Genomic DNA, 23,819 nt, shown 5'->3' with positions numbered 1-23,819 from the left:
CATAACTAATGTGATGTGAGTAGTTCAATCAGCTGGAGGGAGTAAGTCAGAAATGACACTGGCCCACAGACAGGCAGAACTGCCACTATAACAGTTTCAACTGTAGCACTAGAGCAAACTGCCTCTGCCCTCCCCACCCCACAGTGCTTCATTCAACCGCAGTCTGCCCACTTCGAACATTGGTTCTCTGGCAAGCCGTGAATGAGTGTGGTGGGCACAAGCGAGCAAAACACCCTATTTGCAGACATCTACTTCACTGCACTGAAAAGTCATAGTTTTTCAGTGATCACAATGCTTTTCTTCTTTCTTTCCCTTATAATATTCATTTCTAACCATAATCAGAAATACAGTAATTATGGGACAGTAGCCTATACAGTAGACTTCATGAAGTAGTCGCATTTAATGTGTGTGTTACTTCACTGAATACAGATAAACTAATGATGTGCTTTGGGATTCATGAATGACATGCAACAATACTTGTTCAGTTGCACCCTAATGCTGACTCACCAGAGTTTGTGTAACAAATGACTGCTACACCTAGTATCAACCTTTCGTATGGCTATTGCCACCACTTAACTGTAAGTTTCATACTTTATGATTTTTTATACTGAAAAGTATATGCATAACAACTGGTTTTTTGAGACTCTGTTGTTGCACTTTGTTTTACTGACTGGGAGATATATAACAAAAGTACAATCTCAAATTTGCCACATTAAAAATTAAGCTTTAGATGGCTACAAGCACTCCCTACAATGTAATTTTCTAGTTGACAATGCAACACAGACAACTGTGACTACACCTCTCCGTCTGCAGTGCAATGTTAGTACACGGAGCTTCAGAGCTTACCAATCCTCTCCCTACAACCCCGTTCTCAAACTGGATGTCATAACTTGCGTACATTGCGGGCATTTCTCCAGGACTGAAAAAAAAAATATAAGAGAAAAAATGTATAAGTGAAAAACATATAAATGAAGCTTTACTGTATAGCTATTACTACAGGGAGTAGTGTGGTCTATGGAGAACTGCTGAAATCAAGCCAAGGGTAGAGTTATGTAGGAATGAGTTCTATATTTTGCCTTGTATTTAATTTTTATTTTGAGATTTGTCTTGAACAGAACTTAGAATACTTCTGCATACATACATAATTATCTAAAATGTGCCCAATTTTTTTTAACTTTTTGTATCTTGCAGAGCCAGGCAGCAATGTTTACAGATATGAGCTCAAACCCCCAACTACCTGGGCACTCACCTAATCCAAAGTTACTGAACAGCCGTACACAGTTCCTCCTGCGAGTCATTTCAGCTGCTATGCAGATGATACGGCCTGTTGATGGACTGGAAGATGCCACTTCGTCCAAGGCAAGTTCAATTTTAGAAACCAAAGATTTTATAAAACTTTTGACAGTCTACTCAATATCACTTTATTCAAAGAATCCAAGAGAGAATATTTTTGTCTTCTGGGTCCTTCAGAAGTCCTTTTGACAGTAGCATGAATCTGTTTTTGCATTCAATTTTTTGCCTGTAAAATAGCTGTACTTTATCAAAAAAGAAATGAGCAGAATAAGAACCAATGTAAAAGAGGTAAAGCGGACTATAGACAGAAATAAAGACAGAGGGGATAATAAAGAAAATTAACTTATTTGGATGAGAGGAAGAAGCAAGCAAAAGTGACATAATAGTTAAAGGTATCAGTCACCTGCCAGTCAATTTGTCTTCAATAATCATGCAATATAACAGTGTAGATTACAATACCCTGTCCACCAGTGTGTTTTATCAGTCCAAATTGAAATGGTGTTGGCCATCAAGTGTCACAATTCACAGCTGGGCACAGGATGCTCGAGTTCAGTGGCCTCTTCACAACCCATGCCATCTGCATACTTCTCCCCAGCATCAGCTTTTCTTGATTACGCAGATGGGAGTTACTCATGCAACACACCCTTCAGTCCCGAGTTCCTCCTAGCCTCAGTCTCTGCAAACCCACCGGACCCACACCCTCTACCCAATAGTGTCTCCTTCCTTTGTCCTATCACCCCCTCCAATTTCACACCTTCTTATAATCATTATTGAGCTTTTCGTGAACTCACCAGTTCCAGTGCCCTTATGTCACATTCTTTTCCCCTGTACCTGCTGGTGCCCCCCTTCCCCATTCCTTGTACATATCCTGCACATCAGGTGCCTCTCCCTGAGCTACTTACCATCCCTCCCCAATCCCTCCTCCTGCTACCCATCTGTATCACGCTCTACCCACTATTCAGTTCAGGGGGGGGGGGGGGGGGGGGATGGGTGAATGCGTGTAATTTCTAACAGAAAAAGAGACAGAGCTCAAAAGCTAGTGAACACTGTTTTCTGTGTTCACATATCAGTCTTCTGTAGGTGAGTGGTTGCAGTTCCCTTATTTTACAGTTTTCCATTCAGCAGTTTCCATTATTGCAATGAATCTTCATAGATATGTCATTCAAGATTGCTCAGTATTTATGTTGCTGATTTTTAAGTAATACATTATTCAAACTATCTTTAACTAAAGTATTTACTCAGCAGCACTCATCTCTTAATGATCCAACACAATGTGTTAAATCTCCACTGTGTACTGACCTGACTGCACTCTCCTTCTGAAAACATTTTCTTGCTTTATTGTTCTTCTCCTTTTAAGAATACTGCTATTCACACAAGGCCCATTCCATCAAAGGAAAAGCCCCCTGTGTAGCAACTACTTTGATATATCAGCAATTTGCAAAAAGAAGGCGTATTCCCTCCACACCCATATTTGCATGGCAACTATCAAAAAATGTTTTACTGCAGTTCTGCAAAATGTTTAGTTTACTACTTGGGCCACACAGGCTGTTGTTGTCCATACATATGTACATTCATACACTCATTAATTTGGTTTAGTCAGAGACTTTGTAAGTGGAGAGCTTTTTAAGAGTAATGCTTAGGTTAAGGAGGAGGAGAACAGTGCCATGGCAATGCATGGGGGAAAATCTCACTGACAGTCTGGATGAGTACTAGGGCAGAGCCCTGTTGCAGAGCACACTATGCAAGGCTATCTATGACCTTGATATTTGTTCTCCCTTCCAGTATCTGTTCCTCACTTATTCTCAGGTGGGTATTTGTTCTACAAAAATCACTTTCTACTTTCCACCAACTGGGTCTCAGATTCAGGTAATTTTTCTAGTCTTGCTCTCTTTTCTTCTGATGTTTCTTTTCTTTGGCTTTCATTTTATTATATTTTTTCCTCCCTCAACCATTTTTAAAGAACTTGATTGTTCCGTTTTTGGCTTGTTTATGGTGTATTTTCTCTCCTCTTTTACTGAGTGCTTCATCTTTTCAAATCTCATCCATTACCAACAATACATTTTCCTTTATCATATTGCCCAGTAAGTGAGCTTTGCCAGCAGTTCTGGGTGAAGTTTCCAGTAACAGGAGCCTTTAGTTTTGAAAAGTAGCAGTTTTGAGTCTTTCTACATGTTTCATCTGCTGCCTTTTGGTAAGCAGATATTTCTGTTTGCCTATTATTATGAATGTCATAGACACTTTGGTTTAACTATAATACGTCTTGTCTCTCACCTTTCTTTCAATGACTGTGGCCACAGTGGTTTAAGGCGAGAGATTTTAAACATTTCCTTCAAAACTGTATGCTTGTCAGAGCCACTGGTGCACTAGAACCCTGAATGCTGTCATGCTGTATCAAGTTAGGTTCTTTCCAAAAGATATGGATTAGTCGTGTATGGTCTTATGTGTTAACTACTTAGAAAGTCATCAGTCCAGTCTGTGATTCCTATTTGCATCATCAAGCTTAAGAGTAAATACTGTAGATCAGCTGCTGAGAGTTGAACTAAACTTTGGGGGCACGTAAGTTTTCACAGAGCCATTTTTGTCAGCTTGAGGAATACAAGTAGGCACCCAAAAATAAATAGAATTTTTTTCTGTGTGTAGATGTCATGTTCTACCTAACCTTATTTTGTGTGGAAACATCAGTCAGGTCAAAGTGTGAGGTTTTGCAGAAGTTTTTTCCAGTGATTTTTGTTTCAACTTCTTGCAGTCCTGAAAATATTGCCCGTTCTTGCCCATTTTTTTCCCTGGAGAGACAGGAAAAGCTATAGGGGGCTATAGTAGGATGGATGGGAAACTTCTGTCGTCGTCGTCCGTTCCCCCCCACCTCCACCCTCCATATTGCTCATAACTAATCCTGCAATAGTATATCATGAAGCCACTCACTAATTGTAGTAAGTAAACATCAGTGTTAAGTAATTATCAAGTACATTTAGTAAATTTGTCACTATGTTCCATAATTTCCTCTAATGTGTGCCCTTTAATGAAACTTGGTTGAAGCATAGCATATCATATTCTTTCCTGTAAGTTGCCCAGATATTTTATCCCAACCATGCAGGGCACAATCTGTTGTAATCATAAAATTTGCACTGGGCATCATACAACATGACTGAAATGAAACCTTAAAACAAAACATTTTGTGTATCCATAACTCCAATCTCAATTTCACCCCCAAAAATTCAGGTACTTAACATTTTGTTTCTTTAATAACCATTAGAGAAATTAGCATACATGGTAACATGTGTAATCAAGAAATAAGAATGTAATGATTCATTGTGTGCTATTTTTTTTTTGCCTTTTTATGCACAAAGATTTAGGAGATATTAATTTATAAATATATTTATTTACATATGAATGCATGGAATGAGGTCCTGAAACTTAGTAATTACTCATTGTTATCAATTGCAGGGAGTACAGCTTGATACCACAGTTGCTGTACAGTGGATGAGTAAATGCTATTATCTTGCTTCTGTCTGGGGTGTATATAGTGATGACTTAAGGAGACATCAAGTATGTGAACTTTATGCCAGTGGCTATGATAGACTGGCAGAAGAAGTAAGTACCACTCGGCAAGGTAGCACTGTAGCCAGGATGAACAGTATTGATGAATTTTCTTCCAGTAATGAAAAAGTCTAATACTGAGCAGCATTGAATTTTTAAATGCCTACAATTATATATATTTATATGTGATGTCTGTTCTTTTGGACATGTCTGAAGCTGGGAACTACTTTGGTTGCGAGTGGAGATTGATTTAAATAAAGATGAAAGCTGAAAATTTGTACTGGACTGGAATTTGAAGCTGGGTCTCCTGCTTACTACAGTGAAATTCCACTGTTACACTTTTTCAAGGGACTTTTAAAAAATAGTGTATAATGTGGGAAAAGTTGCATACAGAACACTCCGTTGCATTTTTGCACTTTATGTATGATATATGTACTTAATAGCCATCAAAATACTTGTCAGGGACTTGGTTATTATCTAATAAAGGTTTATTACCTAATAAAGGTTTATTGTGAAATATAAACTGCTGGTGTAACTGGAACTGGTATCTGTCTGGGAAGTTGAAACATTTTACTTAATTTCATACATCATAATCAGTGTTTTTGGGAAGCCTGCAGCTGTCATCCATTATTTAAATAATGGAACTCTGCACCACTTACATATTTTTTCATGCTTCGCATGGTGCATTTCAAGAATTTTTTAAAGTTGTCAAATGCAAATATTTATGTAAGTGTTTTGTGTGGTGTTTGCATAAGTGTTGTTCTGCATCTCTTGCACTGTAGTTGTCTTTTTAAGGTTATCAGGTGCTGTGCTTCCTCAGTTATGTGGAAAACCGGACATATGCAAACTATCACTCACAATGTTTATTTGTGAAACATTGCAAAAAATACATATGTAAGTATTGCACTTGACAGTGAGAATAAATTCTCGAAACATGTCATGCTAAGCATGAAAAAAATATATAATTAGTGCTGTGTTAAAACCAAAAACATTTGAGTAACACAAAGTCAGCGAAGGTATCAACTATCACCACATGTGGCCAAACAACGAAACACACTAAATATGGTTCAACAAAGGTGTCATGACAGTCACAACAATCACAAAGTTATTCAATCAAAACAGAGAAAGTTTGGAAATGGTTGTGATTGGCGATGATGTCTTTATTCGAACAAACCTAGTTACTCCCATCAGCCACCGTGCCAAATAGAGTTTGGCAGCGGCAGGAGATAAGGCACGAATTGTCCCAACTTTTACCCATTTACCAGTTCATGTCCACTGAATAGAGTGCCCTGGTGTTAATGAATTAACATTTTTTCATAAGCGTAAATGTTGTGAAAATTATAAATACAATAACATAAAATTGAGTCTGAATTAACATTGTAGCCATAAGAAATTTGACGCGAGCAATTAAAAAATATTGTAAACAGTGGGAAAACATTAATTCTGGGAACATAAAAGTGAGGTTGTACAGTATTGAAATCAGTAGGAAAAGTGCATGTGCCAAGTAAGCAGGAGACCTGGGTTTGAATCAACTTTTCCCATTGATTTAAATCAACATCTGCTCACAGCCGTTGTCTGCAATTCCTTGGTGACTTACAACTGTGTTTGAGGATTATAAACTTGATATCTTTGATGAAAGTTTACGGTTGACTTTTTGCTGCTGTTTCTGGAATTATCTCAGTTTTTGTGGTATACAGATGGAGCCAACTCAGAAAAACACTTGTTATGTGGTGATGCATTTTGGTTATGATTATAAATGAAGTTCTCCAGATTGTAATGTTATATACCAGTATCTAACCAGTAAACAGTCTCAGAATAGCCTGATGTGATATTAAGTTGAAGGATATTTATTGGCAATGACACCACACTTGTGGGGTTTTGGACATTAGTCATGGTTCGTATTGCTAGAACTGTGTGTAATACTTTGTAGAATGCATAACTATGTCTGAAGAACATTAAAGATCCAAATTACATTGTAATTTAGCTGAACAAAACATATAACATGTAACTAAACAATTGAAAAATGAGAAATATAAAAATAAATTTAGTTTCTGTTGTAATTTTAGCAAAGGACTCTTTATTATGTCAAACAGAACAGAAACAAAGATTAGCTAACAGAGTTGTTCAAAATTCAAAATAATCAAAAAGAAGAGGCCAAGTGTCAAGACAGACACAACAAAAGCAAAGGCAATGTGGGAGAGTGATTCATTTTTTTTTTCATGGTAACTTTCTATGATACCTTGAGTATGTACCTCTATTCCCTCAGACGACTTAATGGTAAAGTTCAAGCTTCAAAGCTGATGATTTCAGATTCAATCACCTCTTTTCTGCAGTTAAAGTGTCAGTGACAAACATGTCCATTGCAGCTTCAACAGTGGCATTAGTAATTCGCATTCAAAGTTCAAGACCTTGATACATAACTAAAAGAAATCAAAGATCACATCAGTCTTCACAGAAGATTTTTGTAACAGATAGGAAGTGGAATGTGGTCAGTTCGTTTTTCTATATTGCCACTCCCACTTAGTTGCTGGATATCTCCAGTACTTCCGAATATAAACCAGTGAGGTATTAGAGATACGTTACATCATTGAAACAAGGAAAGACCTTAAAAACAAAACAAAAAATGTAGACTGAAATTGGAAGTTGGAATGGGCTCAAATGGCAAACCTTAATCCCAGCAGCATTCAAATAAAAGTAAAGAGAAAATTGTAAAGGCTTTCAATTGTGAGGGAAATGCGCCTTATTTTTAGGTAACAGTAGATAGCCCCATTGCTGCTCATTGCTTCAGAAAGGTAGTGAATTACAAGAGACAAAACATATCTATAATATTTTAAAAGACTGCATTAGTGTTTACATTATTTTTTCTCATATTTAAATTCATGTCTTGTTAGTAGCACTGCAGTGACAGTGAACTGTCTGTTGCTGTGATTTTTCAGTTACTTTTATTTGAGCCACTTGACTGATGACAATTTAAAGAAAACTATGATTCTGTGCTTAAAGTCTTCTGTATGGGTAATTAGGTAGTACATGGAGGAAAAACTCTAGTAAAAAGCCTGAGTTAAGAAAAAGAACAGGCAACTGAGAATATGAATGACACTCGGACAATATACTACTAAAAATTTCAGAATGTTTCAGTTGATGCCATCACAATTTCTACTGTTGGCCATCACATGATTGAGACTTACACTATTTTTTTACTTTCTACTTACATTTTGAGCTCACATTTTTATGCATATACATGTGGTTACTGTCATGACAAGTATTACAGACAAAAAATACTTTCAACGATTTTGTTACCATCATGCACGTGGCCTATATTATTACTAACAAAGAGATAGAGGGGCTGGCCAGTACTTACCTCAGCTCAGTACAGCCGATAGAGACACAAAAAACAACCGAAAATTTAAGCTCCTAGCTTTCGGAATAAATGTTCCTTCATCAGGGAGGAGAGAGGGGAAAGAAAGGGAAGAAGGGAAAGTGGATTTAGTTACTCACAACTATATTATATAAGACATGTGTTCATGATAATCCATAATCCATAAATTTGCTATGAAAGGTATAGTCATTCAGTCATTTCATGAATAGATTATTAAGTTCTTTTTAATGTGTAAGGAAACAGATTAACGTCAGCATAAGACTAAATGCAATTTTTTTTTCATTCTTAGATATTGCCTGCTGTGAATGATGTGGAAAAGTTAGCATCGCAGTTGCTGCTAATTGTAGGACAACGACTAAGGAAGCTTCTAACATCATCAGAAAACTTTTGTGATCGTCTTTCCCGTATAAGCCCTTCATTATCTATTTGGTTGGACAGTTTGGTGAGTATATTATTTCTGTAACTCACGTAATATCAAGCCCCATGTTGGGTGCAAAATGCTAAAATGTGGTAGTAGAAATGTTGAGCAGTGATATGTGGGAAAAAACTGTTTCTTGTTTGCTGTGTTCCAGTCCTGATAAACATTAAACAAACCAAAAGTCAAAAAGTCACCATTTCCCTGGATGTGTGCTAAGCATTGAAGTGACTTACAGGTGAACACAGGTAGCAAAATCAAAACAATTTATTAAAACAAAGAGAAACATTATTAAATATAGGGTCTCAGGTTGCTTAGACTGGACAGGCATGGCACAGAAGCGTGTTCTGAGGCTCTGGCTTTTCAGTTACATATAACATGTCATAGTCGGCTGTCAGCACTGCAGAGCACAGACACCAAAATACCAGAAGTGTGAGGCCCATCTTGCAATATGGAAACAGGGACTTGATGGTGTGCTCTGAGTGGCCTGACTGTGAACTTCGAATTCAGGAAAATATGTCGCCCTAATCTGTATTGTTGCTTTGTGAAATACAAATACTAGATGATAATATTTGAAAAGGAGTGTTGCCACTCATCATATAGCGGAGATGCTGAGTCGCAGATAGTCACAACAGAAAGACTGTCAAAGAAAGCTTACAATATATCCTACATTCCTGTAACCTTCATGACTTGAACCTTTGTTAGTCATTGTCCTTTACCAACCTGTCCACTTCCCTGTTCCTATTCTAGCACTACACAGCCCTCTGTTCCAAAAACGCACCCATAACCGTTTTACTTCTCTCCTTTCCTGCCCCCCCCCCCCCCCCCCTTTCACCTGCCCTGCCCTTCTTGCCCTCCGTCTAACCTCCAGACTGCATCTAGCTACCCTACCCTCTGCCCAACTTGTCCTTGTATGCTCCCACAAGCAGCACTTTACCCACCCCCAGCCCTACCCTACTGTTATTGCTTACGAATCTGTACGTGACATGCTCAATTTAAATGCATTGTAAGTATACTGCTTTTATTATATTATATTTTTGTTTGCATCCATTTCCCGCCCCAACCTCCTCTTTACGCGCCCACCACCCAGTTTGCTTCCCCCAGCATGCACAACTGCTCACAATCTGGCCTCAGCGGCCAGAGACTGTGGCCATGTGAGTGTGAGCTGCATTTTCGTGTATGTATGTTGTTTAATTCTGATGAAGGCCTGTTTGACAGTCTTTTTGTTGTGTATATCTGCGACTCTGCATGTCCACTGTATGGTGAATAGCGAGTATCCTTTCAATAATATTGCCTTTATTGTAGCCTATATTTCCTATCATTAAATGATAATATTTTTGATTCATATGTTATGGGTGTTATTGGAAGTCTCTATTAGTTTCACCCCCATGGTCTATAGTTGGCTGTCGACGGGCGTCTATCTGAGTGGCATGTGTCTTGGGTTGTTGTGATGTCTTTCATCGCTGTGTGCGGACAGTGCAAGACAGATGATTGACAGCTATTGACAGTTGCATGCCCTGTTCTTATTATGCAAGTCAAGAGGGTGAGCTCCACAGAACATTGGTGAGAGCTTTTTGGCCAGCATGTCCACCATTCAGGTAATAGGGTTACAAGAGATCAGCACACCAACAAGGGGGATGGTATGCTTATGGCTGGACTGTGGAGGTGGCACACAAGGAATCAGATTCGAGTTGGATGTCTTGTCGGCAGCAGAGTCTAAATTCAGATCAGTACTGAAATCAAACTGCAATGGCAGCATCAGGTGAGAGATGGAACACACCCTTCAGAAAAGAAAGCAAAATCAGATGCTCTCAAGAATAAGCAGCAGACTAGAATGAAATCCAACAAAGAATGAAAAGGGGTTCAGAAGAACATGGAGTAAACTGGAGTCGTCACAATACCAGATCAGCACCAATGGCAAGTGCAGACAAAGTCCTGACTACCAGGCCTTGAGATGAAACTATAATATGAGGATTCTTAAAAGAATCATAATGAAGTCTCACTCATCACTGAGTATCTCCACCCTGAAAGTCCATGGAATTTGATCATGGAATCTCACTCTGCTGAAAGGGTCTCTCCACACTCTGGTTGTCTGGTTTTGATCCCAGTCTCCCTCCTATTGCACTTTTTGATTGTTGAAATTTTGTCATCACATTTCATCATTGGCTGCTGATATATCAGTGACAGCCAATAGATCATCCCTTCAGGGCAGTTCTCCTCCTTTTGATACCTTGTTCCAAGGTGCCAACTTTGTGCTGAAAAACAGTCAGCCTTTCACAAACATGCATCCAGCAGGCATTCTCACAGTTTTGTCCCTCAGGATGGCGGCTTTGGCATGTTGCAAACAAGCCTGCTCCCTCGAGGACTTCCTGGATGGCTTCAGGGCAGACACACACCTGCAGAAAGGATAGTTTTTTTTTTAATGTTTTTCATAGAGACATAGGTTTACTGAAATAATTTGTTTTCGCAGTGCAGAAAACTGGCTGGCAACAAGTTCCCTCTATCACTCGTACACCTTTCACAGTTTGGTCTCTCCAGTGGGAAACAGTGTTCGTCTTAGGACATGTGCCTTCTCCATCTCTTGCATTTTGGGGAAGGGTTTTCACAGAGCACCTCAAAGCATTCTTTTGTGTGTAATGCTGGTGCATCTGTGCCACATGCTGTCTGTTATACTTTGGCATGAACTACATAACTTTACAGTGCATATAACAGAAAATGACAAATTCAACAATGGAAAATCCAGGATGGACTGTAATGATATTATGAAAACGACAAATGCTACTCGTCAAATAGTGGAGATGCTGAGTCGCATATAGGTAAAACAAAAGTCTGTCAGAAAATGAGCTTTCAGCCAACAAGGCCTTCATCAGAGATAGAACTCACACAACTGCAACTCTCTCTCTCTCTCTCTCTCTCTCTCTCTCTCTCTCTCTCTCTCACACACACACAACACACACACACACACACACACACACACACACACACACACACACACACACACACACACAACTGCAGTCTCTGGCTGCTGAGGCCACTTTGCAAGCAGCAGCTCATGATGGGAGACACAACTGGGTTGGGGGGGGGGGGGGGGCTGCAGCAGGGAGGGAGGGGAGCGGTAAAATGCTGCTTGTGGGAGCTTACAGGGGTGAGGTGGAGAGAGGATTGGGCTGCTAGGTGCAGTCAGGTTAGACAGAGTGGGGAAGGGTTAGTGGTAAAGGAGAGAGGTAAAAGGACTGGGGGTGCATTGGTGGACTAGAGGACTGTGTAGTGCTGGAATGGAAATGGGGAAGGGGCTAGAGGGTAGTGATGAAGACTGATAAATGTTGAGGCCAGGACGGTTACAGGGACATAGAATATATTGCAGGGAGAGTTACCACCTGCACATTTATTTCAGAAAAGTTGGTAGTGTTGGAAAAGATCCAAATGACACATGCTGTGAAGTAGTCCTCCATCCCTACCCTGCTATCCCTTCCCCTCCCTATCACAGCCTCCTCTTTACCCCCACCGCCTGATTGCATCTCCCTTTATGTACTGTTGCTTGCAGTGTGGCCTCAGCAGCCAGAGACTAAAGTCAGGTGTGTGTGAGTTGTGGCTAGAGTGTGTTTGTGTATGTTATATCTTTGATGAAGGCCTTGTTGGCTGAAAGCCCAGTTCCTGAGTCATTTTGTTGTGCCTATTTGTTACTCAGCATCTCTTGTTATTTGGTGAGTAGCAACTATCCTTTTCATAAATAATTACAAATGAAATTCATGTACGTCACACACACACATTCTCTCTCTCTCTCTCTCTCTCTCTCTCTCTCTCTCTCTCTCTCTCTCTCTCTCTCTCTCTCTTCTCTTTTTTTTCCATATTTGCTGATAATGAATAAATACAGAAAATAATTTCATAAAAGGCAACATAATATATTGGCAAGACATAAGATAAAAGCAACAAGCTTGTAGCCAATTTAATAGTGTTGAATGGGCAAATGTTCTTGGTATTATTGGATTGCACATGGTGATTATCACAGTGTTACTCAGGGTGAAGTATATATTCTACAAGATGGAAATCTGAATCGACATTGTGAGTAATTTCAATCAGGAAAATATGTGTTCCTCCAGACAGTACTCGTCTCCAATACAAGAGAGAAATGTGTCATTTCACCCAATATGAATCAAACTGCTCCCTGAGTTGTCGTACTACATGTGTCATGCATACTAGTCCCATATTACGTTTTATCAAATGAATACTTTTTGAAATACCACACAGACATATTGTTTACAAAGCTACACACAAAATGTGTTGAAAGATGAGTAAAAATCAAAACAGAATAGAATTATAATCAGTACAGATTTAATAATAATTTATTTTTCACATAATCCTACCAGTTTGCTGATGAGAGGTTAACAGCAGTATTACATCTACAGCAGAATATATTCATCTAGTGCAATGACTTTATTGGGATGGTGATACCTTACCACTAAGGAGTGAGCTTGAAGTCTGTGTGGCTGGAAGAATCTACCATTACTAAATTAAACTGTTATTCTTTCAGTTATTTCTCCCATAGTAAACAGCACAATTGTCTGCAAGGTCGGAAACTTCTAATGGACAGTAATTTAATTGTGTTGGTGGTGCAGTCTGTAGACTTGAAACTCTGGTTGTGCATCACTGTGTGGTATACAAATGTGGCTTCTTATGCTGAAAGTTGCTTTTTCATGTCTGAAACTACCTTCACTGATAAGTAGTTATCATTTCCTTTATTTCAACAGGTAACCCAAAATGCTTCCATGTCCAGTGCTATATTTCACAGCACAAACTGCCCACTCAGCATTTATCACACTGTTCTTTAGTAAACGAGGATTCTGGGAGATCTTTCTGTTTAGTTTCCACTTGCAGTATCCCATTCTTAACCCAGGTAATGCGAGGATAAAGTTTATCAAAGTCACTGCTGCAACCACTGGAAACATTGCGCTACCATACAACAGTACAACACACTGAAGTTAGAATTTATGCAGTTATTTTCAAAATCACAGTACCATCAATTTTCCAGAAGAAGCAATATATTGTATCGAACTTGAGAACCAATTTAGTTTAATTTTTTGTATGAATGAAGTATAATGTCAGCATACAAAGTGAAGTATTGTATCAGAACAATTTAGAAAGAAAAAAAGTCATACAATGCAAAACAAAAATCTGAAACATTTTGCTGTTCCCAAAGAGAGTTTTGTTAAAAATAAGGACTGTCTGGGAAAAATCAGGATGAATGGGAACCCTAACCAAGCAATATACTGACTCATTACTTAAGTTTGTGTATCTGTTTTCTCTGTCATTATCAGGTAAAGAACAAGCAGATTGATGTGTTTTCTGATATTTGAACTTGTGAACTAAAACAAGAGGTCCCATCCCAAACTTACGCAGAAATTAAAAAATCCTTTATCTTGTGTGGTGTCAACTCTCAAAGCATCATCTTCTTCATGCCACTAATCATTGCCTAGAATCCTATCCAGTTACTCAGATTCCCCTGAACTACTGAATCCATTCACTTAAAACTTATAAGCTGATAGGCTGTGGTCGATGTTTAAAACTTTCCTCTCACGTTTCGTCTTCAACTACGGGAGACATTCTCCGAGATAAAGTGGCAAACTGCAAAGAGAACTCAAGGAAGCGCTGTTTATATAGGTAGTGCAGAGGGCGCCGCTGTCCATCACAAGGTGTCGTCTGTGACACTGTCTCTGGTAATACCAACTGTCTCGACATCCAAATTTTATCCAGTTTAATACCTTCATCTTTCCTGTTAAAATTATTACAGTGTTTATCAGTCTCGATAACCTCTCTATACATGTGTGCATAATAATGCGAGGTTTTAGATATGATGCTTGTCTAGTAGTAGTTCTACCTGCTATATTTATTTCGGTTGTTGTCCTCGGTGTCGATGTACTGCGTAGCTACGCTGGCTGAAAAATGGGGTTTGTAATTTGGACACTGACTACAGTAAATAATGTAGCCGACAGACGCTCAGTTGCAGTTTACAGTCTTTTACTTTCACTTTGCACCCCCTCCCTCTCCAATAATACACTGTTATATATGTACGACCAGTGCACTATTGTTTAATCTTTCCATAAGCCTCATTAATAGCTTGCAGGCAAACCTCCACATACTGCTACAATAGTTTTTTGTTGAACACCTATGAGCAGTAAAAACATAACCACATAGTTCACAGTTCTTCAATTAAATTGAACAGTCGCTGTTATTGCTTTAACACACGCCCTATTGGTATAACACTTATTTCACTATGAAGTTTATACATTATTGTCTTTCGTAGCAACACAGGTTCCTCGTCTGAAACTTTACAATAATACGCCCTGAAACTACGCATTGTTTAAAGTTAAATTTGCAGAAGTTACTATTAAATCTTAACTCATTAAATTAACTGAATATATCGAAAAATTGATTCTTTTCAACAGTTTCTTCTACTAAAAGAGTTAAACCGAATTATTTGTTTAAATCGTGAAATTAACAAATATAGTTACATAAACAATACTTTTGACAAAACTGTTAATTACTTTGGAATTAATGAAGGACTGGTTTTGCTAACATGTTTTCGAACAGAGCCAAATAGATCCTTTGAGAATGCTATTGTTTTGTCTCCCAAATGTTTATAATTAGTACAGAATTTATATTTGTTTATACATCAACAGTAGACTTTAAGTTACGAAACAGTTACTGATTTGACCCTATAACAAAAGATACTAACTAGGAATAGTCAAAATAAGTTAGAAAATCAATTACGTACATAAAATTAACCACAAGATTAGATCTGGTGTTACATTCTTTAATATTAAGGGCCAGACTTTTTCGTTTTATGAAAATGCAGATTATATTCATGCACGTTAATGATAATTAGTTAAAAATTGAAAAAAATGCATTCAAGGAGGCAGATGGCAAAGCAAGAGGGGAATTGAAATCATCCCAGCTTGCTTCCTCACAGTCTCACTGAATTTTATTTCATGATTACCTCCCTGGTAAACATGTTCTGCTACTGCTGATTTATCCATGTGGCCCAGGTGGCAATTCCTCTTATGTTTAACAAGACAGTTGTTCACACTTCTCTTTGTGGTACCGATCTAAACCGGTCCACAACTGCAAGGAATTTTATATACCCATGGTATTGCCAAAGGGTGTCGAGCATCTTTTGCTGATCTTAATTGACTTATTTCCTGTTGTTCCTGTGGGATAATAGGGTAGCAGTAAAGACCTTCCATTTGGTTCTGTTGGCAGCCAAACATTTCACTTCACTCCATGTTCATGTCTTTTTCGGGCGGCCACATCTATGTGTGCCTTGTGGGTTCCAATCCAGTGCTGCCTTTTCAACAGCTCCTTGTTGTTTGCGTATTGTGTGACCAATCCACCTCCATTTTCTTTCCTTCATTTGTTCACAGATTGGTTGCTGGTTTGTCGTCTCCCACTATTCGTCATTTTATATAACATCTGGCAACCTGCTTAAGACACTGGTTTATGAATACTTGCACCTGGTTTACAATCTGTTTATTACCTTCCATGTTTTGCAACTATTCAGGAGGACTGACTTCACATTGATACTGAACAAATGCAGCTTGGTTCATCTCGAAATGTTCTTATTATGCCAGACAGGGTATAGTTGTACAAAGCTTCCATTTGCCTTCCGTGTCCAACTCTTTACATCCTCCTCATTCCCTACATCTTTACAGACGGTACTTCCTAGATATACAAAGGAGTCTACTTGTTCCAATTCCTTTCCATACACTGTTAGCTTCACTTGTTTTTCAGATCGCATTTTCATTTCCTTAGTTTTCTGAACATTTATTTTAAGTCCTGCAATTTCTGCTTCCTCTTTCAGTCTTTCCAGCTTTTCTTCCATGTCACATAATATTTGCGAGAGTAGACAGATATCGTCAGCAAAGTCAAGGTCCTCAAGCCTGTCTTGCATTCCTCACTGAATACATCATCTCCTACCATCAACTCCTCTTTTAATTATGCTGTCCAGTACCAACAAAAACAAGGTAGGTGACAGAATACATCCTTGCCTCAACCCAGCATTTGTTTGGATAGATTCAGTAAGTTTCCCATTCTGTAGCACCCTACATTCATATCCATCACACATGGCTTTAATAATATTTATTACCTTTGATGGTATTCTATATTCTTCCAAAGTATGCCATATAACTCTACTATTAAGAGAGTCAAATGCCTTTTCCCAGCAGGGTCAGGGATTTTCACCTGCCTCCAGATGACTGTTGTTCTCATCATTTCATCATCATTCATGAAAGTGGTGAGATTGGACTGAGCAAAGGTTGGGAATTTGCACAGGCATTGATGACCATGCAGTTGAGCACCCCACAAACCAAACATCATCATCATCATCATCATCATCATCATCATAATCATATGCCTTTTCAAAACCAATAAATGTTAGGTAGAGTGCGTTCTGTCATTCTGTACTCTGCTCAAATATTATATGCAGTGTGTTGATGAGATTGACACCACTTCTATGCACTCTAAACCCAGTTTGCTCTTTTCTCAGTCTCAGGTCTCAGACCTTGATACGATTTAGCATCAATCTACAGAGTATTTTACTTGATACAGATAGGAGGGTGATGCCTCGCCAGATATTACAGTTGGTAGTATCCCCTTTCTTTGGCAACTTGATAATCAGCCCTTCTTCCCAATCCTTTGATATTTTCTCTTCTGACCCTATCTTCTCAAACAATGGATGCAGTAGATTTATGGTCGTGCCAATGTGTGCTTTTAGCACCTCAGGTGCACTATTATTCATTCCTGGGGCCTTCCTGTTCTTTATCTGTCACTAGCATCTGGAAAATGCCATTGCCTCTCCATCTCTTCAGATTGCTCTCTGTTGAGGACTTCAGAAAAATGTTCTCTCCATCTTCTAAGTTGGTCTTCTTCTGCCATCAACAGTTGAACCTCCTTGCTTTTCACAGGTCTGTTCTTCCTGAAACCTTTTTTGGACAACATTATGGTGATGTGATACAGTTCTTTTGCATAAGCCCTTGCTGCAGCTGTCTTTGCTCGCAGAGCTTGCTCATCCATCCACTTTCTCTTATCATTCCTCACAGTCCCCTTTGTTGGAGAGTCAGTAGCTGCATACTCACCCTGCATTCGAGTTTTCTGCTGTCTTGTTTTACTCATATTTAATTTTGCCTTAATCTTCTTCGTACAGCTGGTCAAATTCCACGTACGCTCAGGCATCCAATCTTTCTTCAGATGGTTTTTAAAGCCAAGGACCTGTTTGCTCACAGTGCAATAGATGTCCTTAATCTCAGTCCATGTATCAACAACACTATTTTCATAATTTTCCTGTGGTTTTTGGAGTGGTTCATAGCAGTTCCTTTGCTCAATGCAGAAAGCTTCTTGTTTTGCTGTCATTCTAAGTTTTCCCACATCATATTTTTTGTTCCGTTGTTCGAACTTTCTGTTTGTAGCCATGATTTTTAGTCAAAAATTTGCAGCAATAAGGTAGTGATCACTGTCAACATCAGCCCCATGTTTATTGCCAATCTTAAATATTGTTTTATTTTCCTGGTAGGCCTAAAAATAGTTTCCACCCCATACTTGCTCAACACTTTCCCAATGGGATCTGTGACCTTACTAATGAACAGAAGAAAAACCTTGTCATTGGGCGATTGTTGTTCGTCATAGTTCCTGATTCTCTGCCTAGAGCGAAGTGCTCAATCTATATCCTTGCTATAATACCCGTTCTTCACGAAAGATGACCGTAGATGTTTAATCTGCTCTTTTAAATGAACAGATTCACAAATTTTGTTCACCCTGTCTACCAAGGTTTTTATTGCAACTCTTTTTTTGTCTTGTACGGTGGTGTGAATCTTTATGCAGATAACGATCAGTATGTGTAGCCTTTCTATATATCTTACGGCCCAACATTCTGTCCCGTCGTTTAATCACTGACATGTCCAGGAAATTCAGTTGCCCATTACTCTCCGTCTACATACTAAATTGGATTTTTGGATTAATGCTGTTTAGATATGTCATGAAGGCATCCAACTCCTCTGCTCCATGTGTCCATATTATGAACATGTCATCAACATAGTGATACCATCTGGCTGGTCTCCTACTGTCAGTCTGCAATGCTCATTGTTCGAAAGTCTCCATAAACAAGTTGGCCACAGCAGGACTAAGATGACTGCTCATAGCCTTTGTTTCCAAGAGTACCACCTCAAAATCTTGTAGTGAAAGAGACAATAACCACATTGATGTTGATATCGTAGGAGAGTTTTGAACCTCCCTTTATGAGATAAATTTTCAAATATTAACAGGTCTCTATTTACAAAGGACTAAAACTAGTGTACCTAATCCGTTGTTAAACTCATAGATTCGAGCAACAATTCAGAGCATAGGCACTAACAACAACAATCATGTAGGTTTGATGCCATGCCATTTACTTTGCTTTTAGTTGTATGTAAAAAAAAAAAAAAAAAAAAAAAAAAAAATGGGGGGGGGGGGGGGGGGGCACTTAATAGAAAAAGAAGTAACATGGCAGAAATTTTGGATACATTAGATCTTTGCTGCTACATTATTAATAGTGCACTTTAGCAGATAGTTGTGTAGTACATAAAATGTAATAAATCTTACACTAATGGAAGTTGTGGGGTGAAAATAATAAACAAGAATGGAAAAAGGCAACCGCTCACTTGTAGCTGATTGATGCATGTTACATAGACATTTCTTTTAGCACACAGGTATTACCAGTTTTTGCTGACTACGAAAGTGACATCACTGAAGATGGGCTGTTTACCCAAACACTGGCTTGGCAAATAATAACTTTTGAACAGCAGCTCATGGTGTACATCAAGATATCCTTAATAAATACGAACAAGATGTGAAACAAACTGCATCAGTCACACCAGTCTGCCCTTACAGCAAAGTGTTTGCATTTCCCACCCTTCTTTGTTATGCAATAAAAATTATTACAAAATAAGAGATTGAACAAGTTAACAAAAGCCGTACTGCCTCCAAATCATCGATGGAATGGTTTGAACCTATGTTTGTCATCCCTCAAATGAAAGTTACATTTTATTTGTGTATTTTGAGAATGATATGATCTCTTTGTCAACACTGAAAAGGTGAAAGTTGAGGAAAAGTTTTTGATCTGATGGTGCTTGTGGAGTGTGTCACTAGCATTTATTCATGAGACTATTAGGTCGATTTCCAGTTCTCCCAAAACTGGAAAAGCGTGAAGATATACCACAGATTCATTACTGAGATACTTGTGCTAGTAGGCAGCTGTGGCATAGGGCTATAGGGCACATTGAAAAAACATATGATGGAATGCTTCATCATATAACTTTCTGCTTTTTCAGTTTTTCCAGTTTTTTTATGGTGAAAGGCCTGATTGTCTTGTCAAATCATACAGCCATTCCCCCACGAACTTTTCATTCAACTCTCTTATTAGCTACACTGTAGAAGACTCTGAGTTAAATTGGTTTATAAACAAGGCTCACTTTATTTTGATTTACAAATGTTGTAATGACATGAAGCTGCAGCCCATAAAGTTTTTGTTAAATTTAAACTCTTGAAAGAAGATAGAGCATCACCCATGGCCATGTATACTCAACATTTGGTTTCTCTAGTTTCTAATCCATTACCTGCTTATGAGTGTAATGTTTGTGTACTATATTATTTGGCTGTACTTTTTTTTTCTTTTTTTTTTTCCAGAATGGACTTTCACTCCGCTCAGTGGCAATGTGCTCAGTGAGGGATACATCACAGCTGTTGGCACAGGCAGTTCAACATATGTCAGATGATCATCCTGAGTACCAGTTAGCTCTCCACATGGTGGACGCTATACATGACCTCTCAGATGACGTGGACCTCACCTCGTGACAGTAATACTTACAGAACATAGGAATAATTGTAACAGCCAATGCCATGTTAATGAGACTAGTGCATTTTATATTTATAGTTAGTCTTATATTTTCCATCACACTTCTTGTCACTTCATACTGATCTTAGTTAGCATTGTATCTCTTCAAGCATCTGACTTCTTGTATCTCAAACCCACTCATTTACTTATGGATAACTTTGATGGTTTTTGTTATTTCCTCTGTCTTCGTCCATATTCCATAGAAGAGATAGTTAAACAACAATCACTGTAAAGACAAATATCCAAAAATCAATTGTCGCATTCCTTTAGCATTTTTATCATTTGACTATAGAATGTATTATTAAGCAGTAATTGATACTATTCTCTCTTTCTCTCCCTCTCTCCCTCCCCACCCACCATCTTGTACTTACACTACTCCACCTCCCTGTAAGCCAAAGTGTAGGTCTCTTTACATATGTGTTAAATTTACATACACTGTTTCTTTACAAAGAATTAAAAGAAACCTACAGGTAACGTCACAAAAAAATATGATGGTGATATCTGTCCCTTTTTTATTCTGTTTGTTGGAAAACTCCTCTATGCCATGCAATGTCTTCGTGCCAAATCGATATTAATATTTGCCTTCAGCCTTGAGCTGTTACATCTGTTATTATACTATGTATTGTATTTTGGAAAAGATGATTTTATCTATCTAAAATCACCACAATGACTTTAGTCAGTCATTTTTATTAATATTTTTAAAATTTTAATTTGATCTGTATCTGTTCGTCAGCCTTATATTGTTGCATTATTTATTGGAGACCACAGTGAAATTAATGACAAATACTGGTGGAAAAAAAATCTCTTTTTATGTTTTACATGGTATATGCAATTTTTCACCTTGGTGCACGGATATGTTCCTTTTTGGCTAACACCATGGAAAAGAGTTATAAATGGACAGTATTTGCAGTATAGAATATGTAACTGAAATTCTGTGTGTTTTATGTAATGTATCTGTCAAGTCTCATTCTCTGAGTTTGTCAGAAACGTGTGATTGTTTTCTTTCCTTGATGACACATTCACTTAAGTGCTGAATTGGCGAACCAGTGTATGAAAAGCACTGTAACCAACAATAAAACTTGCTTAATTCTAAGTATTTGAAATCAGTTATGCCAGAGCAGCTTGGGTAATGAATTCAAATGCTCATGCCTACTGAATTTTTACTGAAAGAAATTGAAAGGTATAGTAATCTTATTTTGTACAAAGATAAGCATAATTTATTTTGTCTGGGGAAAAATAGCACAATATGGCAGTGCCACAGTGTTTACTGTTACATGTGGCTCCTAATATTTTGCAGTAATTATTTTTATGTATGTAAATTTTCTAATTTATTGAGTTTTATGTGTAATTTATGTAAATAAAATATGTAAGAGTAGCATCAATGGCATGTGATGAAAAATGTGGTCAACTGTGTACATAAGGTAAGATATTTGACCAGATATGTTGTGTCTGATAATTGTACATTTTGAAAATAAATTTTTTATTTAAATTGTTTTTTTTTTAACAATACAAAAGTGTAATGACTTCAGCTGTATAATATATCCCTATAGACTAAGATACATTGTTCAACACAAAAATTGTTAGGGAAGCGAAGTGAGCTAAACCATGTGAATTTGGAGCTATTGAATTTGAAACATACGAAATATTGGGCTCCAAAGTGGAGCAGTTCCCAGCATTATTCAAGCATGTAATTTTCACAGCATATGTGGTCAGGCCCATTATCTGCTCAGGTGTTCAAGACATGATCAGAAAGATTATAGCCCGGTAAGGGTTTTCAGTTCTTACATTAGAAAGTGATTGCTCTTCAAAGTGTTCTCATGAGAAATGTCAATTCACAAGTGATAGACATACAACAGTGGTTCATAAATGTGGAAATAATGCAATAACTTCTGTTACACTTGTGGTGAAGTGACATTTTCTGCAAGTTAGTGCCCTTCAATGCTGTCTATGCAATAGAAAACCATATTTACTGTATTTTGGCTGCAAGACTAAGAACCTGCATATGTTTCATGAAATAACACTAATTGTATAGATGTGTGGAAAAGACTGTTGAATACCATTTATATTTTTATTATTGAATACCATTTATATTTTATATACCAATTATTTGTTGGGAATCCAAAGACCATGCTGGTAACTAGTAGTTCTCCATGCAGAAAAAACTTTAACAGTTCTACACTACAATATAAGGAGTATTCAAAAAGAAATGAGCCGATGCATAATTACAGAAACCAGTTTCTGGAGGTTTAAGCAAAGGAAATTCTTTGTCATGGGGTACATGTTAACTTCTGTAGCATATATAAGGGGCATTCAAAAAGAAACGAGCCGGAGGTATAATTACAGAAACCAGTACCTGTATGTTATAAGTATTGAGCCTGGCTGTTGAGACACGTGTCCCACTGTGACACAAGGCAGTGAATGGCTGCCTCGTAAAATTTCTGGGGCTGTGATGTTAACCAGTTCTGCATGTACATCTGGACGTCGCCATCCACACGAGTGCAGGAAAAGTTATGCTGACATTCTTCTTTGACCAAGATGGCACCCTTCTGATTCACTTCTTGCAGCAGGGGCCAACAGTGAATGCCCAGCTTTACTAGCAAACCTTGATCAGCCTTCGCCAAGCAATCAAATCAAAACAACCTGGAAATCTCACCCGTGGGGTCATTCTGCTCCACAACAATGCAAAGCCTCGTACAGCCAACACAGTCATGAAACTCCTGCAGAAATTCAAATGGGAGGTTCACAGCCACCCTCCACACAGTCTGGACCTCTCTCCCTGTGATTACGCCATTTTTGGACCCCTTAAAAAGGCTCTGAGGAGCAAATGATTCACTTCGGACAATGATAGTGGTGGCTGCCATGTGTCGTGCCATGATTTATTCTTTCCAGACATTGTAGTGCATGATTCACTTCTCATATCCAGTTACCAACTGTTCCAGAAAAGTAGCATTCTTATTGTGTCTCAATAAAGAGTATTAATCTTCTCTCTTAATATTCCAAATGTTGTTGTTGTTTTCAGCCCAGTGATTGGTTTCATCCAGCTGTCCATGCTAGTCTATCATGTGCAAATCTCTTTATTCCTGGACAGCTATTGTAACATTGGCTTCCCTCCCAAGTAGCAATTCGGGGCATTGAGACTTTATATCTAAGAAAAGGCTAAAAAAACTTTAACAACAGGTGCGGCTGTGCGCTTGCATTCTGTTGTGATGCTAGCCACAAAGTCGGTGAGTGTTGTGACAGCCAAGTGAGCATGTTTTTGAAAGCTGTGGGGGAGGCTACGC

At 38.2% G+C, this 23,819-nt stretch overlaps 1 protein-coding gene across 1 annotated transcript in view; it reads left to right on the top strand.

The window, feature by feature from the left end:
- Positions 1-22,027, top strand: part of LOC126278297 (rab3 GTPase-activating protein non-catalytic subunit) — a 192,866-nt gene extending 170,839 nt beyond the window's left edge. Inside the window, exons 22-25 of the mRNA XM_049978308.1 lie at positions 1,192-1,359; positions 4,738-4,884; positions 8,496-8,648; positions 20,331-22,027. Of these exons, the coding sequence (XP_049834265.1) occupies positions 1,192-1,359; positions 4,738-4,884; positions 8,496-8,648; positions 20,331-20,498 (636 nt within the window). The 3' untranslated portion in view covers positions 20,499-22,027. The remainder of the gene's footprint in view (positions 1-1,191; positions 1,360-4,737; positions 4,885-8,495; positions 8,649-20,330) is intronic.
- The last annotated feature ends 1,792 nt before the right edge of the window (positions 22,028-23,819 follow it).

The sequence above is a fragment of the Schistocerca gregaria genome, chromosome 6 (assembly GCF_023897955.1).
Source record: "Schistocerca gregaria isolate iqSchGreg1 chromosome 6, iqSchGreg1.2, whole genome shotgun sequence".
Classification (NCBI taxonomy): Eukaryota; Metazoa; Arthropoda; class Insecta; order Orthoptera; family Acrididae; genus Schistocerca; species Schistocerca gregaria.
This window is presented reverse-complemented; position numbering and strand designations above follow the sequence as displayed.